At 43.7% G+C, this 17,714-nt stretch overlaps 1 protein-coding gene across 1 annotated transcript in view; it reads right to left on the bottom strand.

Annotated features, from left to right (window-relative positions):
* The window catches only part of LOC120049340 (metabotropic glutamate receptor 8-like), a 241,559-nt gene that overhangs the window by 149,096 nt on the left and 74,749 nt on the right, over window positions 1–17,714 (bottom strand). The window contains exon 2 of the mRNA XM_038995591.1: window positions 3,938–4,154. Coding sequence (XP_038851519.1) covers window positions 3,938–4,154 — 217 coding nt within the window. The remainder of the gene's footprint in view (window positions 1–3,937; window positions 4,155–17,714) is intronic.

Here is a 17,714-nt window from a genome sequence, read left to right as displayed (position 1 = left end):
ACTGTACAAGAGGACTAGGGTTATTTCTGTCCTAATGTCAACATCCTCCAAACATATTATAAGCCATGCAGTACCCCTCCCCTGACATTACACATGGATGGATGCAGTGTCATGTACTGGCCTGATCTTGCTTCGGGGTGTCCACTACTACACACGAGGGTGAGGCTAAGAGACAACGGGGTTAAATGACGTCTGCTCTAATGTCTAACATCCACCAACGTTGGTGGGTCATTCTAGACTGTCAGTCTATAGTCAGCACTGTCATGTACTGGCCTCGTCTAGCCTTGAGGCATCCACTGCGACTCAACACGGAGAGGCAATGGTGGAGACGTTTGTCAACACACACACACACACACACACACACACACACACACACACACACACACACACACACACACACACACACACACACACACACACACACACACACACACACACACACACACACACACACACACACACACACACACACACTGATGCTGGTCATTATAACTGTCAGTCTACAGCTGTCCCAGTCTCCCCACCACAATGAGGTCCAGTCATGTGGAACTGTTCAGGGAACAGTTCAGGCTCAGTGAACCTACATGCATCCCTTGTTTGCTAATCATTTGCTGTTATTATCTTTTTTGGACGCATCTCGTTTGGGAGCCCTGGTTTGTTTGCTAAATGTGAATGGAATTAATTCCAGATAATCAAAGGTTAATGAACAAATGAAACAAAGGTCAATTGGATAGGTATTTATGAGAGGTTGTTACCAGAAGGGAGGCGGGGGAGCAGAGAGGACACACACACACACAGAGGAGACAGGGATTGTTACTTCCACTAAGCCGACGCTGAAACATGGTGCTCATTGTTGCATGTCTATTGACTTTCTCATCTGACTATCGTGTGACATTAGTTACTAGGCTAATTGGCTGGCTGTTAAATCTTCTGTCTCCCTCTCTGTGTGTGTGTGTGAATCCTCCATCTCTATGTTGTAATCCAACTCTTATCCTACAGCTGGAGGAGAGCCTGTCATCTGGATGTCTGGACGGGAGAGAGAGAATACCTCCCATCTGGATCTCTCGCACTCTACCTCAACATCTCTCTCTCTCTCCATGTCGCATCTCTCTGTCTCTCCCTCACTATCTCTCTCTCTCTCCATGTCACATCTCTCTGTCTCTCCCTCACTCTACCTTATCTCTCTCTCTCTCCATGTCACATCTCTGTCTCTCCCTCACTCTACCTCAACATCTCTCTCTCTCTCCCTCAACATCTGTCTCTCCCTCACTCTACCTCAACATCTCTCTCTCTCTCCATGTCACATCTGTCTCTCCCTCAACATCTCTCTCTCTCTCTCTCTCTCCATGTCACATCTCTGTCTCTCCCTCACTCTACCTCAACATCTCTCTCTCCATGTCACATCTCTGTCTCTCCCTCACTCTACCTCAACATCTCTCTCTCTCTCCATGTCACATCTCTCTGTCTTTCCCTCACTCTATCCCTCTTCCTCTATGTCTCTCAACCCCCCCCCCCAGTCTCTTCCCTCTTCTCCCACGCCTTCTCTCTCTCATGCTCTCTCCTTTCTCTCTTCTTCTTCACACACAGCAATAGGAAAATAGTGTACCGCACTGTCACAACCTACAGTCAATCTGAAATGCTCAAGGTCTTTCATTCCCTCTTTCATTCCCTCTCCGTCTCTCCTGCTTTCACTCCCTCGCTTTCCCCTGCCTCACACACGATGAGAGCGTCAGCTAGTTAAAATGGACACACCATTCCCTCTCTCTACAGACATCCCCCATCATCACGTTATTAATGGTTAGGTGCGTCTTACACGTTATGGTGAAAACATCCTTAATATGCCTAAAGGGAGCAGAGACGTGCTTCACAAACAAAGTCTCTGGAATCATAACTCCTCAATTAAACAGCAATTACTACAGCTGCTCGGTAGCAGCATGCAGGGAGGAGCGTAAGCGGTGGTGGCAGTCATCGTAATAATAATAATAATAATATTAAATAATAATTCAATCACCTAACAATCACTCCTTAATTTAATCACTGGCGATGACAGAGTGAGAGAGAGAGAGAGAGGAGGATGGTTGGTCTGACACCTGTCATTACTTTGTGATTACATCCATGTAGCCTGCTGTGGCCTCATTCTGTTGTTCCTCTCTTCCCCTTTCCCCCTTGCCTCATCCTTCCCTCTTCTCCTCCTCCCAGCTTCTCTTCATTAAAACCACTTCAGAGGGACAGTCAGTCGACTTCTCTCTCCTCTCAGACTCCTTACACACATCAATGTAGGCACATAGACAAACACGTGGACGCGCAAACATACGGTACATCTTCCGGACCACCCTCGTGTGTCCAGAGACCGCCACAGACAGGGTAGTGGGAGGATCATGGTGTGTGAGAATAATTACGTATTTACCAGATTATTTTATATTAATAGTTAACATTGAATACTTAACAAATAGTAAGACATTTCTGTTCTATTAATGCTGTGTTTTTGTGGTCTCCATTCTAGCTCCCTGCAGCTAATCTGGGTGTATGGTCAATAATGAGTTTTACTAGAGAGAGTTTAGGAGTATAACAATCCCTTATTGTCTCAAAATCCTCCTTGCATCTGGGATACTAAGCCAGGTGGGGGTTAAAACAACACTGGGTGCAAATAACCACAATATGTACCCAAAGTGGCTTGTGGTGCCCCCCAATCTGCATGGGAGGGGTGGAACCAGCCATGACTAAGCATTCTTAGTGTCAGCTATATAAGAACGAACATTGTCTGTAAAGGTTAAGCCTCAACAACACATTTTAGAGTGTGGGGTCGACAGCTTCATCATTGCAATATTTAATCGATATTAAATAAAGATATTTGTTTGAAGAAATGACAAAGTCTCTCTCAGTACGAATTTCCACGACAGGTGTTAGTATTACTCCACAACTAGAATACACAGTGTAGTGGAATAAAAGCTGTCCGCTCTGGAGCAGGAAACAGGGTATGGACATTTACTTCATTCTAACCACTTAGGACTGCAATTGCCCTCAACACAGAGCCTACTGAATGAAATATGTTAGATTGAGTGTGTGGATCTGCAGGGTATTCTCTTTTAGCTTTTAAATGTGTTGCTCAGCATCGTATCAAATGGACAGACATACAGACATCTCCACTGCTGATGTTTGGGCCTGCTTCTTTCCTCTTCATCCTCTCCCTTTCCCCTCCTCTTCCCTCCCCTTCCTCCCCCCTCTCCCCTCCAGCCATGTCAACATCTGCACAGCTCTAGCAAGGCTAAACATCTGAACAGCTGACTGTTCACTGTCACGCCACATAGCCCTCAGCACAGCAGGGAAGAGAGCAGCACAACGACTAAACCCACAGTATAGAAACCCACAGTCAAGTCACACAGTAGAAACTAGCAGCACTGCTTACAGCAGTTAGCACAGCAGGGGCTCCAATGCTCACTGATGTATATCTGTGAGTTTGGGGGTGAATTCACGTGTCTGAGTTGTTTGAATATGGTGTCTGAATTGATGGCATATTCCCCAAGCAAACATTATGCATTTCAGTATATGGGAAAGGAGGTGTCATTTGATGTTTCCCTTCCCACAGTAAGAAAAATAGACATCAGTGATCGCTGGCAAACCCGAGCACTCTCAACAGACACACGGAGACAAGTTAAAACCACTCGAGACTTTGTCTGATGAAATGTGTTTTTTTTATGCTGACTGACTGTCAATCTGTAGCTGACAGATACTATCTGACAGTTAATATCACTGATGTTATTAAATAGAGATATTTGAGACTGGCATTTACTAGGGCAGCTACTGCTGTTCGGAGTTCCACAGAGACCCATCACTGAAGAGAGATGTCCAAACACTCAAGAACTGTGGACTGTGCAGCACCTCCATTCAGTACTGTGTGTATGAGTGTGTCCGAGCATGTTTTCGCTATTCCACGTACCTGTTTCCCGGGAGATCTGCACGAAGGCCTCGACACCGCTCTCGCCGTAGTTCCCCTCGGAGGCGAGCGTGGACACGTAGTTCCATCCCATCGCCGTGACGATGTCCATCATTGCCTGGGCCTGGTAGGAGTCCGGAGGGACGACGCGGGAGAAGAAGTCATACCTCGTGTTGTCACTGAGCTCCGGGGCCGTGGACGCATAGCTGATCTGAGGGATCTGAGGAGAGGGAGAGAGAAAAGAGGGAAGGGGTGAGGTAGGACAGAGAAGGAGAGGAGAAGGCGTTAAACATGTTATAACTTAGATTGGGAGCCAAGGACACGCATACATGATCTGAGGGGATTCTGAGGAAAGACAGAGTAAGCCGAGAGAGAGAGAGAGAGAGAGAGAGAGAGATGAAGGGATGCGTTGAGATAGATGAGAGTAGAAATGGTGTCACTCTTCAGAGGATAGGGGGACAGAATGAGAGGGTAATTACTGATAGCGTGGCACTGAAGAAATGGAGATAGATTACACTAGCCAGAGGTCATATTCCATCCAAGTGGTTTATCAGAGACCAGACAGCCCAGCTGAAAGAGCCCCAGAAAAGCAGCGACCCCAGCCAAGGAGCCTGCGACAGAGAGGCAGAGAAGCTAGGCAGGAGAGCCCCAGACAGGAGACAGGCTGGGGTATGAAGGTAGGCAGGGAGAGGCTGGATAGGGAGGCAGGCAGAGAGAGGCTTGGATAGAGAGGTAGAGAGAGGCTTGGATAGAGAGGTAGAGAGAGGCTTGGATAGAGAGGTAGAGAAAGGATTGGATTTGGAGCTATAAAGAGAGGGGCTTGGACAGAGAGGTAGAAAGAGAGAGGCTTGGATAGGGAGGTATTTGTATTTATTATGGATCCCCATTAGCTGCTGCCAAGGCAACAGCTACTCTTCCTGGGGTCCAGCAAAATTAAGGCAGTTTATACAATTTTAAAAACATTACAATACATTCACAGATCGTTTGCCCTCAGGCCCCTACTCCACCACTACCGCAGATATACAGTACAAAATCCATGTGTACGTGTGTGTATGCTATCGTGTGTGTGTGTGTATGCATGTGCCTATGTTTGTGTTGCTTCACAGTCCCCGCTGTTCCACAAGGAGTTTTTTTATCTGTTTTTTTAAATCTAATTTTACTGCTTGCATGAGTTACTTGATGTGGAATAGAGTTCCATGTAGTCATGGCTCTATTTAGTACTGTGCGCCTTCCAGTCTGTTCTGGACTTGGGGACTGTGAAGAGACCTCTTGTGACATGTCTTGTGGGGTATGCATGGGTGTCCGAGCTGTGTGCCAGTAGTTCAAACAGACAGCTCGGTGCATTCAACATGTCAATACCTCTCATAAAGACGAGCAGTGATGAAGTCAATCTCTCCTCCACTTTGAGACAGGAGAGATTGACATGCATATTATTAATATTAGCTCTCTGTGTACATCCAAGGGCCAGCAGTGCTGCCCTGTTCTGAACCAATTGCAGTCCTTTTTTGTGGCACCTGACCACATGACAGAACAGTAGTCCAGGTGCGACAAAACTAGTGCCTGTAGGACCTGCCTTGTTGACAGTGCTGCAGGTAGAGAGAGAGAGAGGCATAATGGCACGCAGACAGACATGCAGGGAGGACAGGGAGGGCTGAAAGTCAGATGGCAAAGTAATGGACTCTGGGTGAGAGATGGCCGACTGATAGGTTGATTTCTCCAGAGGGAGAGACTGCCCTGGGGCTGAATTACACACACACACTCTCTCTCTCTCTCACACACACAGACATGTACACACACTCACACTTGTATGCTCCCACTCCCACACACACTCGTACACCACATACAGTGCATTCAGAAACTATTCAGACCCCATTGACTTTTTCCACATTTTGTTACGTTACAGCCTATCCTCATTAATCTACACACAATACCCCATATTGACGAAGCAAAAACAGGTTTAGAAATGTTTCCAAATGTATTAAAAAAAAAATGTAAATACCTTATTTTCAATGATGGCCTAGGAACGTTCTGCCTGCCACAGATTTTTAACCTTGTCAGCTCGGGGGATCCAATCTTGCAACCTTACAGTTTACTAGTCCAATGCGCTAACACCTGATTACATTGCACTCCACGAGGAGCCTGCCTGTTACGTGAATGCAGTAAGCTAAGGTAAGTTGCAGGCTAGCATTAAACTTATCTTATAAAAAACAATCAATGACTGTCATTGCTCCAATGTGTACTTAACCATAAACATCAATGCCTTTCTTAAAATCAATACACAAGTATATATTTTTAAACCTGCATATTTAGCTAAAAGAAATCCAGGTTAGCAGGCAATATTAACCAGGTGAAATTGTGTCATTTCTCTTGCGTTCATTGCACGCAGAGTCAGGGTATATACAACAGTTTGGGCCGCCTGGCTCTTTGCGAACTAATTTGCCAGAATTTTACGTAATTATGACATAACATTGAAGGTTGTGCAATGTAACAGAAATATTTAGACTCATGGATGCCACCCGTTAGATAAAATACGGAACGGAATAAACGTTTTGATTTTGATTTGATAGTTTCCAGATTAGTCAAAGGAATATGGTTTAGAGAGAAATAGTCGACGCGTTACAATTCCTGTAATAACTTGCGGCTGAACTTGAAAGGGGTTCCTTCGTTATTTTACCGTTCATGTCTTCCATAGAGAATGTCTTGATCTACTTCAAATAAGGTCTGTGTTTCGCGGAGGAGCAGACTGACAGGGGACCATGCAGACAAGCTCTGCTTTCTGCACTACAACCTAAAACTTCTTAACTGGGAATATTGAAGACCCATGAAAGCTGGTGGTTCGTTTTAACATATGTTCTCATGTTATTTGAGACTAAATTGATTTTATGTATTATATTAAGTTAAAATAAAAGTGTTCATTGTTCATTCAGTATTGTTGCAATTGTCATTATTACAAAAATGTGTGTGTGTGGGTGTATGATATATATATATATATATATATATATATATATATATATATATATATATATATATATATATATATATATATATATATATATATATATATACATATATATACATATACATACATACATATTTTTTTTATTATTATTATTTTATTTAATATTTTTTATTTAAATCGGCCTATTAATCGGTATCGGCTTTTTTTGTCCTCCAATAATCGGTATCGGCGTTGAAAAATCATAATCTAATTCAGACCCTTTGCTATGAGACTCGAAATTGAGCTCACGTGCATCCTGTTTCCATTGATCATCCTTGAGATATTTCTACAACTTGATTGAAGTCCACCTGTGGTAAATTAAATTGATTTGACATGATTTGGAAAGGCGCACACCTGTCTATATAAGGCCCCACAGTTGACAGTGCATGTCAGATCAAAAACCAATCCACGAGGTCAAAGGAATTGTCTGAAGAGCTCCAAGACAGGATTCTGTCGAGGCACAGATCTGGGGAGGGGTACCAAAACATTTCTGCAGCATTGAAGGGGGAACACAGTGGCCTCCATCATTCTTAAATGGAATAAGTTTGGAGGAACCACCAAGATTCTTCCTAGAGCTGGTCAGGGAGGTGACCAAGAACCTGATGGTCACTCTGACAGAGCTCCAGAGTTCCTCTGTGGAGATGGGAGAACTTTCCAGAAGGACAACTATCTCTGCAGCACTCCACAAATCAGGTCTTTATGGTACAGTGGCCAGAGGGTAGCCACTCCTCAGGAAGAGGCACATGACAGCCCGCATGGAGTTTGCCCAAAAGGCACATAAACGACTCAGACCATGAGAAACAAGATTCTCTGGCCTGATGAAACCAACATTGAACTATTTGGCCTGAATGCCAAGCGTCACGTCTAGAGAAAACCTGGCACCATCCCTACGGTGAAGTATGGTGGTGGCTGTGTCATGCTGTAGGGATGTTCTTCAGAAGCAGGAACTGGGAGACAATTCAGGATCGAGGGAAAGATGAACGGAGCAAAGTACAGAGAGATCCTTGATGAAAACCTGCTCCAAAGCACTCAGGACCTCAGACTGGGGCGAAGGTTCACCATCCAACAGGACAATGACCCTAAGCACACAGCCAAGACAATGCAGGAGTGGCTTCAGGATAAGTCTCTTGAGTCCTTGAGTGGCCCAGCCAGAGCCCGGACTTGAACCCGATCGAACATCTCTGGAGAGACCTGACAATAACGGTGCAGTGACTCTCCCCATCCAACCTGACAGAGCTTCAGAGGATCTGCAGAGAAGAATGGGAGAAATTCTCAAAATACAGTTGTGCCAAGCTTGTAGCGTCATACCCAAGAAGACTAATCGCTGCCAAAGTTGCTTCAACAAAGTACTGAGTAAAGGTTCTGAGTACCTATGTACATTTCAGTTTTTCTTTTTTGTTTTATAAATTGCAAACATTTCTAAAAACCTGTTTTTGCTTTGTCATTACTGGTATTGTGTGTAGTTTGATGAGGGGTAAAAACAATTTAAACAATTTTAGAATAAGGCTTTAACGTAACAAAATGTGGATAAAGTCAAGGGGTCTGAATACTTTCTGAATGCACTGTATTCACACAACACACGGAAGTGTTCACACGCACGTAGTCTAAGGCTGCGTCAATGGCATTCTCAGAGAGAGAGAAGAGCTGCCAATCATAATCAAGACCCCGAGGCAGGTCACATTCTCTCTCTCTGTACACACACACAGTAACACAAATTATGTAAACGCAAACTGTCCTGATAGCTGAACACAGCAGAATCAGTAGATGGGGAATGGAAGGTGTGGAGGGATTCTAGAAGGACAGCTGCTTGTAGTGAATACTGATGGAACCCATTGCTCTGAGTCTCTGAGTCTCAGTGCTATCAACGCTTGTCAGCTCAAAAACAGCACATCTAACAACGAACAAGTAATTGGAGACTTCTTTGATTCCCAGGCGAGGAGGCTCTCACTTTCACTCACTTTCACCAATCTTCCAGCCATGAAAGACTATTATACTAGCTACATTTTCAATGTTGTCAGCGCTCTTGGAAGATATATTTGTTTTGACGAATGGTAAGTGAACTTTTGAAGAGTTTATAGTTTCCAAAACTAAGGAGTATTACAAACACAAAGCAATACAAACGTTCGTAAAGTTTAGCCAAGCAGATATTAATAATGTATGTTGGTTGAAGGTAAACAAATGAAGGATAAAACAGTGCATCTTATTTTCCCACATCAAAGGAAGAAAGATGTGAGCTCATGAATATGAAATCACGTTCGTCCGTATCGGCATGGCGATGAGTGACCTAATGACCTCGGAAAGCATGCCTCTTTTGATCTCTGTTAAAGAAAAAGACGGAGAGAATGAGAAAATTAAAGACTGTGTGGGATGAGTAACATAGGGAGGTAATGAGTTGATAAATAAACAGTATACCACACACATTAAATAAGTACTATACAGTATACTGTGCTGTCTACTGTACTGTATATTGTGCTGTATACTATACCGTCTACTGTACTGTATACTGTGCTGTATACTGTGCTGTATACTGTGCTGTATACTGTACAGTCTATTGTACACTGTACACTGTGCTGTCTACTGTACTGTATACTACACAGTCTACTGTACTGTATACTATACCGTCTATGGTGCTGTATACTGTGATGTATACTATACCGTCTACTGTGCTGTATACTGTGCTGTATACTATACCGTCTACTGTACTGTATACTGTACACTGTGCTGTATACTATACCGTCTACTGTGATGTCTACTGTGCTGTATACTATGCTGTATACTGTGCTGTATACTGTACTGTATACTGTGCGGTATACTGTGCGGTATACTGTACACTATACCGTCTACTGTGCTGTATACTGTATACTGTGCTGTATACTGTGCTCTATACTGTATACTGTGCTGTATAGTGTACTGTCTACTGTGCTGTATACTGTACTGTCTACTGTATACTGTGCTGTCTACTGTACTGTCTACTGTACTGTCTACTGTACTGTCTACTATGCTGAATACTGTGCTGAATACTGTACTCTATACTGTATACTGTGCTGTCTACTATGCTGAATACTGTGCACAGCGTACAATTAAAGTCAAAGCAACCTTTATGAATACAACCCATTCTCCTGACCTGAGTCATATACATAATTATGTATATACTGTACGTGGCTCTGCTCATGAGTCACTAGTCAAACGAGTCCCAACTTTTTATTAAAATCTACGCGTTCTGGACTAATGCAGAGAAACAAGGGGAAATAAGCGCTCGTCGACTCCATAATAAATCAGTCCTACTGCGGTGACAAGCTTGTGACTCTCTGCCGTAAAGCAGGAATCATCTATGAGCCGAGGGTTGAGGAAGCAGCCGTTTTCAAAGCAGAGGGAGGGAGAGTCCAGAGGGAGGGGAGGAGGAAGGAAATGGATTCGTTACGATTTCGCTGGAGAAGTTGATTAGGCCGTGAATCCACCTCTAATTCCATTTGTTCTAATGAATATGCAGTTTCAATCAGAGCTGATCAAATAATCAGCCTGCCGGTCGGAGGAGAGGAGAGGGAGAGGCTGAGGAGCGTGTGGTTCAAACCGATGCCAGGGGAAAATAAAGTCACAATTACACATCCCACTCTCTGCTGGGAAAGCACCGATCAGCATGTTAATACTATTAAACACATACGGTACACACAAGTACACACATACATGTATATTGACAAACACATGCATGTAATCACACAGGCCACAGGTTAGCATTGTATGTATGTATGTACAGTGGGGCAAAAAAGTATTTAGTCAGCCACCAATTGTGCAAGTTCTCCCACTTAAAAAGATGAGAGAGGCCTGTAATTTTCATCATAGGTACACTTCAACTATGACAGACAAAATGAGAAAAAAAATCCAGAAAATCACATTGTAGGATTTTTAATGAATTTATTTGCAAATTATGGTGGAAAATAAGTATTTGGTCACCTACAAACAAGCAAGATTTCTGGCTCTCACAGACCTGTAACTTCTTCTTTAAGAGGCTCCTCTGTCCTCCACTCGTTACCTGTATTAATGGCACCTGTTTGAACTTGTTATCAGTATAAAAGACACCTGTCCACAACCTCAAACAGTCACACTCCAAACTCCACTATGGCCAAGACCAAAGAGCTGTCAAAGGACACCAGAAACAAAATTGTAGACCTGCACCAGGCTGGGAAGACTGAATCTGCAATAGGTAAGCAGCTTGGTTTGAAGAAATCAACTGTGGGAGCAATTATTAGGAAATGGAAGACATACAAGACCACTGATAATCTCCCTCGATCTGGGGCTCCACGCAAGATCTCACCCCGTGGGGTCAAAATGATCACAAGAACGGTGAGCAAAAATCCCAGAACCACACGGGGGGATCTAGTGAATGACCTGCAGAGAGCTGGGACCAAAGTAACAAAGCCTACCATCAGTAACACACTACGCCGCCAGGGACTCAAATCCTGCAGTGCCAGACGTGTCCCCCTGCTTAAGCCAGTACATGTCCAGGCCCGTCTGAAGTTTGCTAGAGAGCATTTGGATGATCCAGAAGAAGATTGGGAGAATGTCATATGGTCAGATGAAACCAAAATATAACTTTTTGGTAAAAACTCAACTCGTCGTGTTTGGAGGACAAAGAATGCTGAGTTGCATCCAAAGAACACCATACCTACTGTGAACCATGGGGGTGGAAACATCATGCTTTGGGGCTGTTTTTCTGCAAAGGGACCAGGACGACTGATCCGTGTAAAGGAAAGAATGAATGGGGCCATGTATCGTGAGATTTTGAGTGAAAACCTCCTTCCATCAGCAAGGGCATTGAAGATGAAACGTGGCTGGGTCTTTCAGCATGACAATGATCCCAAACACACCGCCCGGGCAACGAAGGAGTGGCTTCGTAAGAAGCATTTCAAGGTCCTGGAGTGGCCTAGCCAGTCTCCAGATCTCAACCCCATAGAAAATCTTTGGAGGGAGTTGAAAGTCCGTGTTGCCCAGCAACAGCCCCAAAACATCACTGCTCTAGAGGAGATCTGCATGGAGGAATGGGCCAAAATACCAGCAACAGTGTGTGAAAACCTTGTGAAGACTTACAGAAAACGTTTGACCTCTGTCATTGCCAACAAAGGGTATATAACGAAGTATTGAGATAAACTTTTGTTATTGACCAAATACTTATTTTCCACCATAATTTGCAAATAAATTCATAAAAAATCCTACAATGTGATTTTCTGGATTTTTTTCCCTCATTTTGTCTGTCATAGTTGAAGTGTACCTATGATGAAAATTACAGGCCTCTCTCATCTTTTTAAGTGTGAGAACTTGCACAATTGGTGGCTGACTAAATACTTTTTTGCCCCACTGTATGTATGAATGAAAGGCAGACTTTACACAGGTAATATCAAGGGAAGAAGAGGATATGGGGACAGAGAGTGACTTACTGCAAGGTCGATGTCACATTGACAGATGACGTCACTTTTGGGAAATACCAGCAATGTCCATCGGGACCTGGAAGTTATACTTCAAATGATGTTGAGGGGATTCTAGTAACAGTTATCTGCTCATTCTACCAAGCTATATTATAATATCCACCCTGATATTGTATCTGGAGGTTCAGCACACCATCTACCCTGCTGGGGCTGCTCTATGTGTGTGTGTGTGTGTGTGTGTGTGTGTGTGTGTGTGTGTGTGTGTACACAGTGCTAATGGAGCTGTCTTGGGCACGGACGGAGAATTAGGCTGATAGATGGGACCGCTCTGTAGCTAATTAACCCAGACACACACACACACAAACACAGAAAGACCTACTGTAAAACAATCTGACAGAGAAGGGCGGACATGCGTCAGGATAAAGGGTGAGGGGAGAGACAGTTACACACACAGTTACACACACACACACACACACACACAGAGAGAGAGTTGGTGGGCTGTATGCTGCTGCAACGACAGTGTCTGGTCAGGGTCGATGGTGGTTATTAAGCAGGAAATGAAGACTCAACTCAAACAGATAACTGAAACAGAGGACATGTTTATGTGTCGCACATTTCCACCATCTTGTCACCTCCCCTTTTAGACTGTGTCACAGGTGAAGATGAAGAGCTACAGTAACAGATTGTATCCATGGAGAATAATGACATCACCAGTTGTCCTCCTGCCTAATGATAAGCACGGCATGACACTCATCAAGTTCCCATCCCAGCACGCCAATCTGCACCGTAGCACCCAAATCTGCCAATTAGGTTAATAAGGCCCTGTGGAGTGTGTGTGTGTGTGTGTTTGAGAGAGCGAGAGAGAGTGTGTGAATGCTGTGTGTGTTGCTGCATGAATTCGTGTTGCTGAGATGATTCTGAGAGATGTAGCTAGCTATAAGCTCTATGTAAATGACTCAAATCCCCTCAGCACAAACAAATAAAGTATATATCAAAGAAAATAAAAACAATCGCCTCATTCTGTCAAAATTCATCCTTCAATCCTGACCCAGGATCCCAACAGAGGTTTTAATTGCTTCTAAACAACATTACTATTCTCGTCTGTGTGGAGAGCAGAGCTGGATGGATAGAGGGAGAGGAGCAGAAAAACAGGAAGGAGAGGGATGGGGGAGATAGGTGGGAGAAAATAAGAAGAGGGATGGAAACGGGGAGGGTAGAATAGAGGAGAGATAAAGGGGGGATAGGGGGAGAGAGGGATGAGAGAGAATATTTCCCCAAATTGGCTCCAGCCAACTTAATCAAACCTGGATAACATCCACCTCTCCTCAACCCTGCAGGAATTCCTTACCCCTGATTACAGCCTCACACATACAGCTGGCATCCAGACCTGGCCAATCAAATTACCAGCACATTCCAACACCGCACACAGGGTACTAGATAACAAGGTGAACTAATTAAAAGAGAAAGACATACAGTAAAGTAGAAATAAAATATGAAAACCTTAAATTAATAGACCACGAAAGAGAAATTGAATATTCATACATTTGTGATATTGACATGCTAGTAGCACAACCTACAGTGCACTCAGTACGGTGAAGATGACAAACATTTCATCAACACGTGTGGGTGCCAGTGGCTAGGTACCGTGACCACCATACCAGTCAAATTGGCAAGTTTAGATGTTGATAGGGCAGGTCCTTTTTCCTTTCCTTTCCTTTCTCCTCATTCAGGAAGAGCTATTGGTGAGGTTGTATGTTGTTACAGAGCTCTGCTAGTTGCAGTCCTACTCCGATGTGTGAGTTCATGGGTGTTTGGAACTGTGTTGGAGGCGCTTTTGGCTTTGTGCTCAAGTCAAGGTAATATTGTTGTTGGCAAACTGTTTATTTTTCAGATACTTTGTAAATAACGTCTCTGATTTCAGTTCTCTCATCGCCTGCACTGTAAATTAAATACCACCTATTTTTGTGCCTGATCTTCTGACTCTGACATGACTGTTGCTGCTCCAAGCTACTAGGCTACCGGTTGCCTGTGTGTGTGTGTGTGTGTGTCAGATGTGGTGCCTGGGCAATAAAGTTTGAATATCTTCGTCAATATGACTGAGGGTTCCCCCTGCTCTACTTTGTTTACCTAGGATCACTGTAGAGACTTCCTTATTTGAAAGAAAAACAGCACATATACATGCAATATATAAAAACTACATGACACCTGACATAAAAATACAACGAATAAATACATTTATTTATGGGTCGTCTCAACTGACATGAATCATCTGAAATAGATTGACATACTGTGTCAATGTCAATGTCAATTGGACACACCTGTCATAGAAGCGTCGTGTCAGATTTACATTCAAATTCCTCCTCCGTACACGTCGATGAACCTGTCTGAGCCCCATGGCTTTGTGAAGGAACATTTTACGTCAGAATACAATAATTGAAATTGCGTAATGAAGCATGTGTAACTGTATGAAGGGAAGGTCTTATGATTAAACATTCTATTGCAATGGTTTTATAGGTAAGAGCTTTGGAAACAGTCTATAGATCCCTTGTGTGTATTTTAGATTGTACAACCCAGAGTGAAGGGTTTGAAAGGATGAAGCGTCTGGTTGTATGTGTTGATTTCGCTTACTTTAATAGAAGAATGGAATGGAATTAATTGTTTAAAAAATTCCGGGGTGGACTGTGGGAGGGGTCCCGAATGGTTGAGGGACAGCTATTGGGGAACTGTGGGGGGGGGATCTTGGAGGGTTCGGGTTTCACAAGATTGTGATCATGAAAAAGGAAACTATGACATATATTTTATATCACTATCATGCACACGCACCCTCACACATAAGAATGGCTCTGTTACGGAAAGACTCATACATGTTTGATAGTGTCTTGATGCTGTATTGTTTGTCCTTCATGTTCTAATACTTTAATGCTACCCCTTCCTTGTGTTTTTTGTAATACATTTTAAAAAATTAAGAGCTATGGAAGCAATCTGAGTCTGTGGATCCCTTGTGTGTATTTTAGATTGTACAACCCAGAGTGAAGGGTTTGAAAGGATGAAGTGTCTGTATGTGTTGATTTCGCTTACTTTAATAGAAGAACCTACTTTTAATAGAAGCTATAATCTAATGCTTACCTTAAAATTCAACAATAATTATCACAGAGTGATAACAGGAGGGAATGTGAAGAAAAGTTTTGTTTGTGCTTTTCTAATAACCAAGTTGACTGGGTTCATGCAAGTGACTAAATGATCATGCCTGGGAAGAATCCTCACTATCAGTACAAGCAATTTGGCAATACGTCCAGAACATTGTTTTGAGAACCGAAAGGGGTGTCTCAGTTTCAAAGTCTCAGCTTGGAGTGAGGAAGCCTCGTGATGTATAGGTCGGTCAAATGCATGAACCAAATGTTAATGATTAATTAATTATGATTATTGAATAAGCTAAATCATGCAAATATAACTTGTCTGTGTAAGCAGTATATAACAGAACTAACGGGACTGCCCCGGCAGAGCTCCTGATAGACGTGTACTACTTGGTGCATACATTTGCTGGAACCTCTCCAGCTTGCTGATAATAAAGAATGATTTAATATTGATTTCAGGTGTCCCTGGTGGTAATTTCCACGACAGTTTCATCGGATATAGAGGATGATCTGGGCCGGCTCCAGGCATAAGCAAGTTAGAAAGAGTTAGAAAAGTTGAATTAGAAAGTTAGAAGAGTAGAATACACAAAGTGCAAGTTCAAAATGTGGTTGTGCATCAGCAGTATTTCTCTTGTTATGTCAGTCACTGACAATCACTCAATTAGCCATGTCAGCTAACAATTTTTAGATAGTTTAGCTAGCTAACTTAACAATCTAAATTTGTCGTAATCATGGCTGAATACTGACTGGTCACAAAGGGCACATGCCCAGGGGCCCTGATCTCCAGGGCCCCCATTGATTGTGTTAGTCACCCTCACTTAGATATCATTAACATGGCATAAGTCATGGCAAAATGTGTAGAATTGCAGGAAATTAGCTGTAAAACTGCTCATTTGTATCTGTGACCCACAGCAAAATGAGTACAAATCTCACTTAGGGCCCCCAAAAGGCTAAAGGCGACCATGAAGATGATTAAGCGTGAACCGGCCGGCCTCCTCTCGGTGTGCGGCGGGGAATGAAGTGTGATGTGATTTGGACTGGATAGAAGGATCATGTCAAACTCAGTATCGGGCATTGTCATTGGAGGAGCTGCTGTCTGACTGTCTGGGGGTCTCCTAAATGGCACCCTATTCCCTACATAGTGCACTACTTTTGACCAGAGCCCTATGGGCCCCATGTGCCATGGTCAAAAGTAGTGCTCTATATAGAGAATAGGGTGCCATTTGGGACGCAGCCTCTGGCTGACTTGGCTGGCTGGATGTCTGCTGCTCATACATACTAATAGATATGTGTGAGCCAATGCATTTAGCACAAAGAGATGAGAGAGAAGCTGAGGTTAAAGATCTGCCTTGTATGTAATGCAGACTTGGAAGACATATACACACAAAGGCTGTGCCTACACACACACACACACACACAAACACACACTGAGGGCCATCCTCCACATGACATTAAATGGATGTATCCATCACTCTGCCACCACCCAGCCACCACTCTGCCACCATACACAAAGGGCCACACACACACACACACACACACACACACACAAAGCTGCAGCCATCATCTGTGTAGTAGATGAGCGGTGTGGCTCATTGAGGTGGAAAGGGCCAGTAGCTGGCTGACATTTAGACCTCAAATAACTCTTCTGAATTCCTGCTGGAGGACTGAGCAGCCCTGCTGGTCTCTAGACTAGACACACCACACACTGATCAGCCCTGCTGGCCTCTAGACTAGACACACACACACTGAGCAGCGCTGCTGGACCGTCAGGGCTCTACATTTGTTACATGATGCCTCTTGGCAGAAAAAGGCAGGGACCAGGGCGAGAGAGAGAAGTGTTAGGAAAAGAGAGAAGAGGCAAGAAGAGAGAGAGAGAGAGGAGGATGCACTCCTCTGCTCCCATGTCATTGTGGATCATGCGTATTCTGGTCAGCAGCCCAGCCTCAGTGAACCCCTGCACTCAGCCTGCCTCTACGAGTCTGTTGTGTTGTGGTTGTCACTGAGCAGCACATAAGATGGTTTCAATGATACAGCTGGATGGAACACAACAGATTGTCAAACACAGAGACAAACAGGCAGAATAGAGCAGAGCAGAGTAGAACAGTCCTCCAGTATACAGAAGAAAGAGGGAGAGGGAGAGAGATGGAGAAAGAGAAGGGCAGCAGAAAAATTGGAAAGTTCTCTTCATGTCCTCATTCAGTTCATGTCCTCATTCTAGTTCTCTGTCT

Source organism: Salvelinus namaycush, chromosome 6 (genome assembly GCF_016432855.1).
Source record: "Salvelinus namaycush isolate Seneca chromosome 6, SaNama_1.0, whole genome shotgun sequence".
Taxonomy (NCBI): domain Eukaryota; kingdom Metazoa; phylum Chordata; class Actinopteri; order Salmoniformes; family Salmonidae; genus Salvelinus; species Salvelinus namaycush.
This window is presented reverse-complemented; position numbering and strand designations above follow the sequence as displayed.